At 33.1% G+C, this 12470-nt stretch overlaps 1 protein-coding gene across 2 annotated transcripts in view; it reads right to left on the bottom strand.

Moving 5' to 3' along the window:
* VRK2 (VRK serine/threonine kinase 2) overlaps window positions 1–12470 on the bottom strand; it is an 89297-nt gene that overhangs the window by 19452 nt on the left and 57375 nt on the right. For both annotated transcript variants that reach the window (XM_061168658.1, XM_061168657.1), the window contains exon 8: window positions 7634–7766. In XM_061168658.1, coding sequence (XP_061024641.1) covers window positions 7634–7766 — 133 coding nt within the window. The remainder of the gene's footprint in view (window positions 1–7633; window positions 7767–12470) is intronic.

Below are 12470 nucleotides of genomic sequence, written 5' to 3'. Positions count from 1 at the left end.
TACAGTATTAAAAAACAGGTCTTTCTTAAGATTTTTAAATTAAATGAAAGTACAGGATAAATACGCCTGTTTTGGGTACACGGATCTAAAATTTTACAAATATTATTTTAGATATAAGCAGTGCTAAAGCGAACTTCTGATCAAATCTCCTGAATAAAAAATATAAAGGTAAAGAAATAGTGTGCATGAGGGGTGGGGTGCAGGTGGTGGGAAGTAAATTTTAAAGCCAGCGAGAGGTTTCCATAATTTAATATAAGATGGCTTTTCATAAAAAAAATACAGTAAAAGAACATTTTGAGGCCACTGTAAATATCATTTATATAAAACTACAGACTAGTGCCACAGACTAATTTCATGATAATTTTCTGTATTTTTTTTAGAGTAACTGATTTCAAAAGAAGGACAAAAAAATCTAAGAAACATGTCAAATATAACAAATATTACTGAAATAATGATTAAAACATTAACAAAATGCCACAAAATAAACTCATTTTTCTAACCATTCCAAATTGTTATAAAACAATAGGCTGGCTTACATTTCTACCATTTCTTGAATGTTCATCTGTGTAGGGATGTAAAATCTACTAAGTGCAATACATGGCTGTTAAACCTGCTGTAAACAGGTATCCTGGTTTTATTATCTTTCATTACATACATTCTGAAAAGTCACTCAGTAAACTTAGTTTAGTTTAAAAAGTCTTCTACAAAGAACAATGCTGCTAGCACATCATAACAACTTTTGGTCACCATACATAAGTTACTATAAAAGCAGAAGACAAGATTAGCTCTTACACATACTCTATCTTAACTGCTATTAGAGTACTGGATTATTAAAGGCCCTTCAATCAAGCAGAATGTGACAGTCCCATGGGTACTGTTTACTTTCTGCACAAGCTTCAGCAATGTACTAATGCAAGACTTGGCTCCCCTATTAAAATAAAAACACAATCTCTACCACACTGTTTTGTAGTGATTTCTTCAGTAATAAATCTCCCATTAATAATGGAATGGTTCCATTTGTACAGATGTGTTCACAAATCCCTTTTCCATTATGGCAATTCCTGATGACCACCACTTAAAAAAATTCACATCCTCTAATTTTCGAAAAATTATATTCTGGCACCTGTTTGGACGACATAGGCTACACACAAGAGGCCCTTTGAGGAAAAACAATCAGAATTAAAATGGAATGAACCTTCCCAGCCACTTCCCCCAACCCCCCAACTGAGGGATTAATTGATATGAAGCTGTAAGTAATGACAAGTCATTTAGATTTCTGAAGCCAATCTTTCATAAACTGGTCTTCATTTGAAATAGCCCTTCGAGAGTTAACTTACTTCACTATTATAGTTCAGTTTTACCTAATTAAAATACAGCATCACATTTTTCAAACTTTTATTTTCTTTTACTGCATATATACATTAATAATTATTGTTAGGTAAATGTTTTGCCACTCACTGTTTCCAATAAGTTCTGTAGACATACACGTAATGTTAAAAAAAAAAAATTCTATAGTCACTCTTTCCCACCATTAAACAGAGAGATGAAAGGATTAAAAATGTTTCCAAGTACACACCTTTCCCTGAAATTCCCTCTCAGGGAAACAAACTGCAAAGTGTGATGTGTTTTTGAGAAGTTAAACTCTAAGACTGTACCAGCGATTATGTCTTCTCTCCATCTACTACATACAGACGAGTAATTTTAACACCAGTTAAATTAATTAAAATATTTTGGATGACAATATTAGCATCTATGAGTGGGTATGTAATTAACACAATGAACTGATCATATATCTTTAAGTTTAAATAAAGTACATCATCAAAATATAGATGATACGATAATGATAACTGTTGAATCTAGGAATTGAATATTTGGATATTTACTATATTATTCTACTATTTCCTGTATATTTGAAAACAATTAAATAAAATGCTGAAAATTAAAAAAGAAGAATTGATCATAGTTGAGGAAGACTACTAATTAACATCTAACAATGAAAATATTCTTTAATTTGAAAGTTGAAACATATATTATGGATTATTTTGTTTTTGTATAATTTGTATTTCTGTATAATTTATTGTAATACATAAGGTTTTTCAGTTGCATTTGATACTTAATATAATCATTAGCAGCATATTTTCATAGAGAAAGTCACACTTTTACTTATGGTACTTCTTAGAAATATAGGAAGATTTAGTTATCAATATTCTCTTGTCACTTTCTAAATATAATTTAGCATCTAATTTTTATTTCGCTTATTAATATGGAGCAATGTAAATGAATCTTTTCACTGAAAGCCTGTGGTGTTCTCAGTTGCTCAACATTTCTAAATGATAAAGTATTGCCAAGACTAACCAAAAAAAAAAAAAAAAAAAAAGGCACAGGTGGGGTGGGACTTGAATTCGATTTCACTAGAAAGCAGATTCCAGAAACAGCTGACACTAGAATACATAATTAAAATTAAAACGATCAATGTGATTTATGAAGCTGCTACTGTGCCAGACACTCTACTGCTTTTATATTATCTTATTTAATCATCCTAACAATATGAGGTATCATTAACCCTGTTGACAAATAAGAAAATAGAGGCCCAGAGAGGTTAAATAACTTGCTCAGTATCACACAGCAAAAAGTAACAGAGCTCTGTATTGAAATCCAAATCTTTTAGAATCCAGAGCCAACACTCCACTCAATCTACCAATTACTTTGCCTCCATTGTTAGTTTTGCACCATTTAGACAACATTACATATACCCTTCTACAGTTAGGGAAGTATTTGAAGCAGGCATTTTAACTTAAAACACCAAAATACATACTGACCAAAGACAGTTGTATTGGCAAGGAAGAAATAAGCAGCAGATCCTGAGGTCTAAGCTGTAACACTAACAAAATTTTTCATGCAACTATCCTTACATGACACTATCTCTGTAAAACTACTTCATTCTGATGAAGAAGAATGTCTAATTAAAACATTAATTTATAAAGTGTTAAATGGTCCTTCCAAGCTGAAATGAGAACAACAAAGAAATCACATTGGAGGACTGGTCCTTATTCTAATGACAAACTGGAGTAAAATTATCTGGGTGCAATTCACCAAATGGAATGAAAGAACTGGGAGAAAAAGAAAAGTATCAGTGTTAATCCCAAAATGTCTCTGATTATTTGCCTAAAGTGTTTCCTGTTGAGTTTTTTCCTTACATAGAGTAACATTATCAAGTAGGAAGAATAACAAGATTTGCTAGGAAATAATAAAGGGAACTTGAAAACTTTTGCCTTAAGCAGACAGGGTCTAAATGCTCAAAATACTAGTTTATATACTCAGAAATGACAATAAGAAAGCAGAAAACATCTGAGTAAGATGTTCACCTGAGAAGTGAATGGTGACTATCTGCAGAATAAATTTAAAGTTTATTCTTATTTTTCTAACTAGTAACCTATGTTATTCAGTAGTTTGTCAATTCAGATGTATAAAGAGCTAGGAAATTTTATGGTGGCCACAATTGACTGCAATTTCAAAAAGGATATTAGGAAAGTAGAATGCAATGTGTCACATTTCAAATAAAATAATAAACCCAGGTCTCTTTTATTTCTTCAGTACCTTTTAAATTCTAAGCCTTAGTTTTTTATGAAACACTACTGTGTGAGGCTTAGGAAAAGTTATTCAACAGATCAAAGGTATCTTACATTTGACCAATGTGTATTCTTAACTCAACCAAATAGTTTAAGACCTATGCCAAGACTTTGAAAGTCACGTCTAAATGTCAAAATTGGGTTATGTCATATAGAAAGAATAGTGCCTTCATTAAAATTTATTTATACATCAACCAAAGACTATTTATAGCAGTGAAATTTACTTAAAAATAAAAATCAACATTGTGTTTTTCTGACTACTAATAGATTCAATAGAGCATATCAATAACTTGATGGTTTACCTTAATATCTTATAATTGAAAAATGGGTTCCCTTTTTTGAATTATTGTTTAAGAAGATAAATATTGTATAAACCATGTCATTTCCCCAAGTTTGGTAGCATGAAAACACATTCTCAGTTTATTTCACATGTATTTTGTAAGCTGGAGTGCTAGATTAGAGTGAAATGAAGCCATGCAAGAAATAACACAAGACTTGGATTTTATATGCTGTAGCAATTGGCAAAAATTTTAAAAAGTATGTAATATATTTCTTTCCTTGATACTGAACATATTATACAAACAAATGGACATTTAAAATGCAATTTAGATATCATATTTTATGGTCATCAATGATGTCAAATTAAAATAGGTATTATACACTCAATGCACAAGTCTGAAGTATTTATAAAAGCTCAGTATGTTAAATGCAGTATATCTCTAGAGAAATTAGGTATTGACTGCATGCCTCAGTGAGCAGAAAAATCTACAAAAATCTATACCACACATTGATCCAAATATTGCTTTTTAACATTACTAAGAATGTAACAAATTTTAAAATAGTGTATTTGACACAGATATAATTCTCTCTAATTATCAGGCAACAAGCCCAAAATATGTCAATGTTTATACATGTTGGTTTTTATGAAGAATAAAAAATTAATAACAGATGAGATAAGCCCAAAATATATTACTCTAATTTTACACTAAATGAAGCACTTCAGCCACTCAGAAAACACTTTTAGGTCATATATGAGAACTGAGTTTGGAAGAATAACTGCAATTAAAAAAATACAGATATATAGATGCACAATAGTTCAAGAATAGTTATCTATCCATTCATCCATCTGTCCATTCACCTCTATATATCTCTATTCATATTTTTTGGCTTATAATAATACAAGCTACCCTCCTTTTACACAGTTCAACTAGAAAATGCTTAGGTGAAACTGCTGACTGGCACCTTATACAAGCTCCTTCATTATAAAAACCCAACTAATCCACAGAAACATGAGACTTAGCTTCTGTTTCTGAATAACCACTACAAAGGTAGCGGAGACCAGATAGTCTGATCAGGTTAACAATATATCTGTTAAGTGGCTAATCCGTAAGTCAGTTTTACAATGAAGGCTGAATATTTCCCAGGGCCTGATCAAGCACAGATAAACCTAAAACATAACAAATGCTTTGATAACTAGAGGTTATATTTCCTAGTGATAACTTGTTTTGCTCTTTATGTTTTCCTTTGCATTATCTTCCTCAGTATTTATTTGATCTCATAGCTGGACTGGTATAGAAAAGATTTTTCTGAGATTCAACTACATAGTGTGTACTGAAAGTAAACACATGAATATTTATGAATCTGACATTCTGCATTTACCTACAAGGATTTATGGCCTTGTTTAATTCTAGTTTCTAGATATGACTAAATGATTACTTCATTTCTAATAAAGTCCTAAAGTGAAATGTTTTATTTTGGAAAATTAAATGTAAAACATGAGGAATGAATAGTATTCAAATATTTGAGGATACCAAACCTTTCTTTTTTTTATACTAGACTAAAACTGCATGTTAAAATTTCAGCAAATATATATATATATATATTTATGTGTGTATGTGTACATCTATGTATGTATACATGTATGTGTATATACATGCATATGTGTATGTATATGCATATATACGTATATCTACATGTAAATACAGATATGGTGAAAAGTTTAGTGTACATTCTATTTTAAATGCATTAAGGGAATCTAATTTTTATAGAAATCTTGTGAAACCCATGATAAAAATGAATATTCACTCCAGCTCATAACTTTCAATCAAATACCAAAAATACATAATGTAGGCTCTCCCCTGAGTAGTCTTCCCAAAGAGATAATATCTTTCTCCCATCATTCTCAGTTCAATCTTCTCTCCAAAGACCTAGCATCGTGAAATCTACCCAACTCATCAACATGTATTATTATTTAAGGGAGCAAAAAACTTAAATGCACTATGGAATAAAATTTTGTTCAAATCTTTCATGAAGATGGCATAATGAAAATACTGCCCTAAACTATGGAATAACTGAGGAGGACTTCCAGAATTACCACAGTCCAAACGCTGACCAGACCAACATACGACAAATCTACTTTCCCATTCCACAATCACAGTGGCTTCCTAGATGTTTTTTTAATAGTTAAAGTCTAATAGGATCAGTATTAGAGCTATGGGTTGAACTAAGTGGCCCAACCATAAGTTAATATCATCATTAACATAATTGGACCAAAGCTTAAGAATCTGTATGATGAATTGCCAGTTATACCACTATCAAAAAGTACTCTCAGGTTTCTAAATATTCTTTCATACTAATATATCTGGCAAATCACTACTTTTCTAACCAAACTATCCTTGAAAAAAAAAATGTAGTGATTTCTTTTATTTTGATCAGGAGTATAAAAGGTAATTTCTATTCCAGAAAATTTAACCTATGATTCTTCTTGAAAGGAAGAAGGTATACAACCGACACACTTGTTTTACTTTTTCATTGGCCTACCTTAAACTACTGTGGGTTTTAATTGCTCTGGAAAATGATCAAGACCCTCTACATTACATGGTCAATGGTCCTTTTAATAGAAAAGGCAATAATATACAGTTGTTTGCACCAACTAAAACTCGTTAGAAAGTATCAGTTTAGGGTAACAGTTCAACAGCCATTAACAAGTGCAAATGTCTAACTGCCTTTTAGTGAAAATGTGATCCTTTCGCAGCAGTTTAAAAATTATTTGTATGGTTTAGCATATTTGAAAATACTTTTATAAACAAAGTTTATGAAGAATATAATTTTGAAAGACAAAGTTTTTCAATAATCACCATTTTTTTTTTACTAGCATAACATTAGAATTGACTTTTTGTCTTGCTGACAGAGCAACTAAGAAAGTACAGTTGCATTGACCATATTGATTGTGAACAAAGCAACCATCAGTGGGACTCTGCACCATATATTTTCAATATTGACCTCCTACTTCCTTTTCCATGGCTTTCTGGGTCGGCTATTGGATTTAGACTGCAGTGTAATAAACAGCTAAGGTTTAATTAATGGTAAATGAATACAAGACATAGGTTATGACTTTAACTAATTAGGGAATTGTTGAATTAAGTCTGCCTTGGAATGCAAGGCAGTACAATCAATGTCCAATAAAAGGACTATGTATGTAATTTACCTGCAAATGTGTTTCCAATACCATCAAAGTGAGTTTAAGTAAGTAAGATATATGAAAGGCGACTAGGAGAGATTTCCACAAGTTAACACTTCATAGATTCAGGAAAGATTTCCTTATTGTTAAGATGGTATCTTCTAAAGCTCTGATAAGGGCACAATGAAAAACAGGAATAATTCTTCACAGGTGTACCTGTACCAAATCTGTAATTGTCACTACAGCATAAAAACTCAGTTGCTGACCTCCAAGTTTAACCTAAACAAACTAGTACTTTCCTGTCCCAAATAAGCATCAAGTTTTGCTTACTTGACACCTTTTATTCCTTTTTCACTTGTCGAAGTCTGTATCTCCTCCCTCTGTTAGAATATTCATTGGCATACAGGAACTCACTACTTTTGATAAAAATCTCACCAATGTTCTCACTCTTCAAACTGACTATGCAAAGGTCATTTCACGGAGGCTTAAGGCTCTTTGTTCTAATTATTCTTCTGAAATAGAAATAAGAAAAAAAGAAACCTACCTACTCCCTTGTGGGCATCCAAGCTGGTAAACTCTATTGTCCCATTATGGCTTTTTCTAGGATTTTCCTGATACTGTTTGTGGTTCCCATTGGGACAATATCTGTAGGAAAGTCCATAATCTGCAAGATAAACCTGGAAGACATGAAGAGACAAATGAATAATGTTTTTGTCCTCTGAAAATATAACCTTTATAATTAAGTCTTAAGAAACTGATAGGTTAAGAGAGCCTCAGATCTACATTTTATTAAACCAAATGGTGCCTTAGGATAAAATATATACAACTGGGGGCCATAACAATGAACTTTCTAACTTAAATCCTGTCTTCATCATAGGCAAGTCTTGTTTCTGAGTTGACTTAGATTTTCAGTCTTTTTATTTTGCTCTTAAATTCCCTTCCATCCAGCTGGGCATGTAGACGTCACAAACCACAATATGTCTTTTTATCTGTATTCATACAGCGTGTAAGGCTCTGCCTTTTTTGTAACCCCTTCCTGTAAACAAAACTGTTTCAAGCAGGGAGGGGAGATGAGAGCAAACAATCTAAAAATCTTAACCTAATGTTACAGGAGTCTCCATTAACAAGAAGTATAAAAATAATGAACAGACTGTAAGAGGTAATGACTCTTTAAAAAAAAAAAAACACCATCATGTTGTCCGTATTTAAGAATGGAACATCAATTCAGTGCTTTTGGCCTTTCAGACGGATCCATATCATCACTGTTATCTTTGTAAGTCAGTCAGAATTGCAAGCTGGGTTTCCAAACAGAATATAGATTGTTAAAAGTCAGAAAGCAATTCAAGTGAATTTTTCTCAGATTACTTTTGGGGAGAGAGAGAAGGGAGGGGAGAAGTAGTCAGAATATCGTACTTCCCTGTTATATGTTACCATGCTCCTCCCCCCACCCCCTGGAAAAGAAAGCAGTTTCAACTTTTAAAATGTGTTGTTTCACGTGTGTTTCTTTAAAATTTAGAGAATAAGGCAACACTTCATGATGCAGCTTTAAGACAATAGAGTATTACAAATGGTATTTTAAAAGATATCTATTAAAAGAAAATTAAATTTTAGTTTAAGTTTTTGGTTTCAGGATAGCCTAAGTAGGAGATATTTTGAATTTCAAAATATAAACAGCACAGCTTCCTTCACTTGTTGGAGAACATAGCTTGCTGGAATGTCTGAAAACATGATATTTCAGTTTTGTCTCTCACTCACAGATGCCATTTCTCAAGATGGCCTCAGGAGTAACTGCCCAAAGTAATTACACTTCAGGATCAGATGTATAACTGGTTGCTTGCTTTCACTATTTATGATGCATTTTTATCTTTATTTATTTTGAAAACTAAATAGACTTCACTTTGCAAAGTAGATATCCTGAGAATGTACATACTGATAGCAAACGGAAACATATTTTAAATACACTACAACAGTTCACTATTAAAAAAAACTATCAAGATGTTTTTCATGTAGATTAACCAAAAAAGAAAGACCTAAAATTTATGGATGTTTTATGGCTAAAATATGGATTATGCCTATGTATTGATACCAGAGAGCATGATAAGAGCTTAACGTTCATAGACCAATGAACAGATATCCTGTAGGAAGGTACCATTATCTCCATTTTACTCGTAAGCAAACTGAAGCTCAGTCAGTGACATTATGTGACTTGTGTAGTAAAATGGAGCCAGAGTCTGACTCCAGAATCTTCATCTCAATCACAATCTAACTCAAAGGCACTAGACAAGTTAAACAGATAAAGTATTCAAGACTACTGTAATAGGGAAGAGTGACTGATCTCAACTCCACTGAAACAAAAGTTGGGAAAGTTTTTAAGAGCTGAGGCTGAGCTAGTGAAGAGTACTGGAGAACACTAAGGGGATACAGGTCAACATGACTGGGTTATCTACGTTTGCTAATTGGTGCTTAGGCTCCTATCCCCACCTCAAAGACTGTAGAGACAGGAGAACACTCTTTAATAAAGATTACATTTTAAAGGGATGACTCCCAGGTCCTGGAGGCACTTGAGAAAGACATTCCTGGGTTGTAAAACTGGCAAGAGGCTGGGAGAAGATTCACATCTCAAAGGAGCAGAGAAAGAATTTATAATTTCAAAGTTGTTTAAGTAAATGCTGTAAGAAGAGGGAGGACAGGAGCTTACGGTCAGGAGGAAACCTGTCTAAAGTTTAGTCAAGCTGAGGGGAACTTTAAGGCCCTCTTGGTCATCACTGAGCTATGGGCCTCCAGGTAGTGCTGGGTTACTCAAACTTTGAAGGGCAATGCAGGATCTACATTTAATATAAAGACAGGAAGCTAACAATATAGTAAAGGAAACATGCACTAACCAATTGACTCAGAATACACTAACTCATTTGAATAATGCTGCAGTGAACATGGGAGTACAGATCTCTTTGAGATAATGATTTTGTTTCCTGTGGAAATATACCAAGAAGTTAGACTGATGGATCATATGGTAGTTCTATTTTTAACTTTTTGAGCAACCTCCATATTGTTTTCCATAGTAGCTGTACCAGTTTACATTTCCACCAACAGTAAACAAGGGTTCCCTTTTCTCTACAACCTCACAGCAATTATTATTTTTTGTCTTTTTGATAATAGCCTTGCTCACAGGTGTGAGTTGATATCTCATTATGGTTTTGATTTGCATTTCCTTTATAATTAGTGATGTTGAACACCTTTTAATGTACCTGTCAGCCATTTGGATCTCTTCTTTGGAAAAATGTTCAGGTCCTCTGCCCATTTTTTAAATTGTCTTATTTTGTATTGCTAATTGGGTAGTATGACTTCTTTATATATTTTGGATATTAACCCTTTATCAAATATATAATTTGCAAATATCTTATCCCATTCAGTAGGTTGTCTTTTCATTTTGTTGATGGTTTCCTTGCTGTGCAGAAGCTTTTAAGTTTGATGTCATCCCACTTGTTTATTTTTGCTTTGTTCCCCTTGCCTGAGGAGACATATGTAGAAAGACATTGCTAAGACCAATGTCAAAAAGCATACTGCCTATGTTTTCTTCTAGGAGCTTTATGGTTTCAAGCTTTATGTTCAAGGCTTTAATGCATTTTTAGTTATTGTTTGTGTAAGGTGTAAGACAAAGGGGTGCCCAATTTTATTCTTTGCCACGTGGATGTCCAGTTTTCCCAACACCATTTACTTAAGAGACTAACCTTGCCCCATGTATATTCTTGGCTCCTTTGTCAAAAATTGACCATATACGGGTGAGTTTATTTCCAGGGTCTCTAATCTGCTCAATTGGTCTGTGTCTTTTTTTATGTCAGTAACATACTGTTTTGATTACTATAGCTTTGTAATATAGTTTGAAATCAAAAAGTGCGATGCCTCTGGTGGTTTTGTTCTTTGCAGGATTGCTTTGGCTACTTGGGGCCCTTTATGGTTCACAGAAATTTTTGGATTGTTTTTCTATTTCTGTGAAAAATGCCATTGGAATTTTGAAAGGGACTGAACTGAATCTTTAGATTGCTTTGGGTAGTATGGACAGTTTAACAATATTCTTCTAATCCATGAGCGTGGGGTATCTTGCCATTTATTTGTGTCTTCTTGAATTTCTTTCATCAATGTTTTGTGGAGTTTAGTGTACAGATCTTTCATGTTCTTGGCTAAATTTATTGGTAAATATTTTATTCTTTTTGATGCTATTGTAAATGGAATTGTTTTAATTTCTCTTTCCAATAGCTCGCTGTTAGGGTATAGAAATGCAACTGATTTTTGTCAATTGATTTTGTATCCTGCAACTTTACTGAATTCATTTATTCGAACAATTTTTTGGTGGAGTCTTCAGGGTTTTCTCTATATACAGTAGGGTTTGCAGTCTAGGTCCTGTTTTTTGTATGTCCTTGAGCTAAGACTTAGTTTCAGTTAACTTTTTTTATATTATCACCTTTTTTCTGTGAAATAAAAAATAACAACTCATTAATATTTTTCACTTTAAGGATAAATACATATAATAACCCTAGTTTTAGACAAGCCTATAGTAGGAATCTCAAGATCATCAAGATCAGGTAGGGGGTTATTATTTGTATTATAATAAGACTAGACCTAGGAAAATTTAAATATCTAGATCCCTAATGCATTTTAAATGATTTTCTTTTTATGCAACTTTTCTGAATTTAGTAACCATTTCCTTTCTCCATGAATAGAAGAACAGCCTTGACCACTTCTCTTTACTTTAATCATAGATCTTTCGATCATACTGTACTGCCTCTCACATTTCCACATGCTACTCTCATTTTTCTCTCATCCCTCTCAGATATGTACTATGGTTTAGTTTTGTTTGGTTTTTTACAACTTTGTGAGGTAGGTAGGGGAGATGTGTCATTATACACATTTAACAGATGAAAAATAATGTGATACACCCAAATAATGCAAGTCATCCAACAGTCAGTCACTAAGTTCAGCTTCTACAAAAGATGTTATTGTTTTAGTGAATTTCTCAGCCGTCCCCTCCCCCTCAAAAAACACCTAATCTTCACTAATGCTTTCAAGGACTTTCAATTTTAATACTTTATTATTGAAAAGGCAGTGTAGTAGCCACTGAGGTACAATCCCATCAAGAAAGAAATGGCCTTTCACCTGTGAGGAGGGCAATAATCTGACAACTTCCAAAGGCAGGGCCATTAGGAACCACCACAGCATGTGAGCCAAGGTAACACTCTTCCCAGGCAGTTCCTACTAAAGAATGATCATGGTGGGAATGCTGTGTGGCTATTTCTACCCAATTGGAGACTCTTCTAATGGAACCCTTTTGCTCTGGTGCTCCCAAATGGGTTGGCTGAGACTTTCTCAGAACTGTATCATAGTCT

This window comes from Eubalaena glacialis, chromosome 14 (assembly GCF_028564815.1).
Source record: "Eubalaena glacialis isolate mEubGla1 chromosome 14, mEubGla1.1.hap2.+ XY, whole genome shotgun sequence".
Taxonomy (NCBI): domain Eukaryota; kingdom Metazoa; phylum Chordata; class Mammalia; order Artiodactyla; family Balaenidae; genus Eubalaena; species Eubalaena glacialis.
This window is presented reverse-complemented; position numbering and strand designations above follow the sequence as displayed.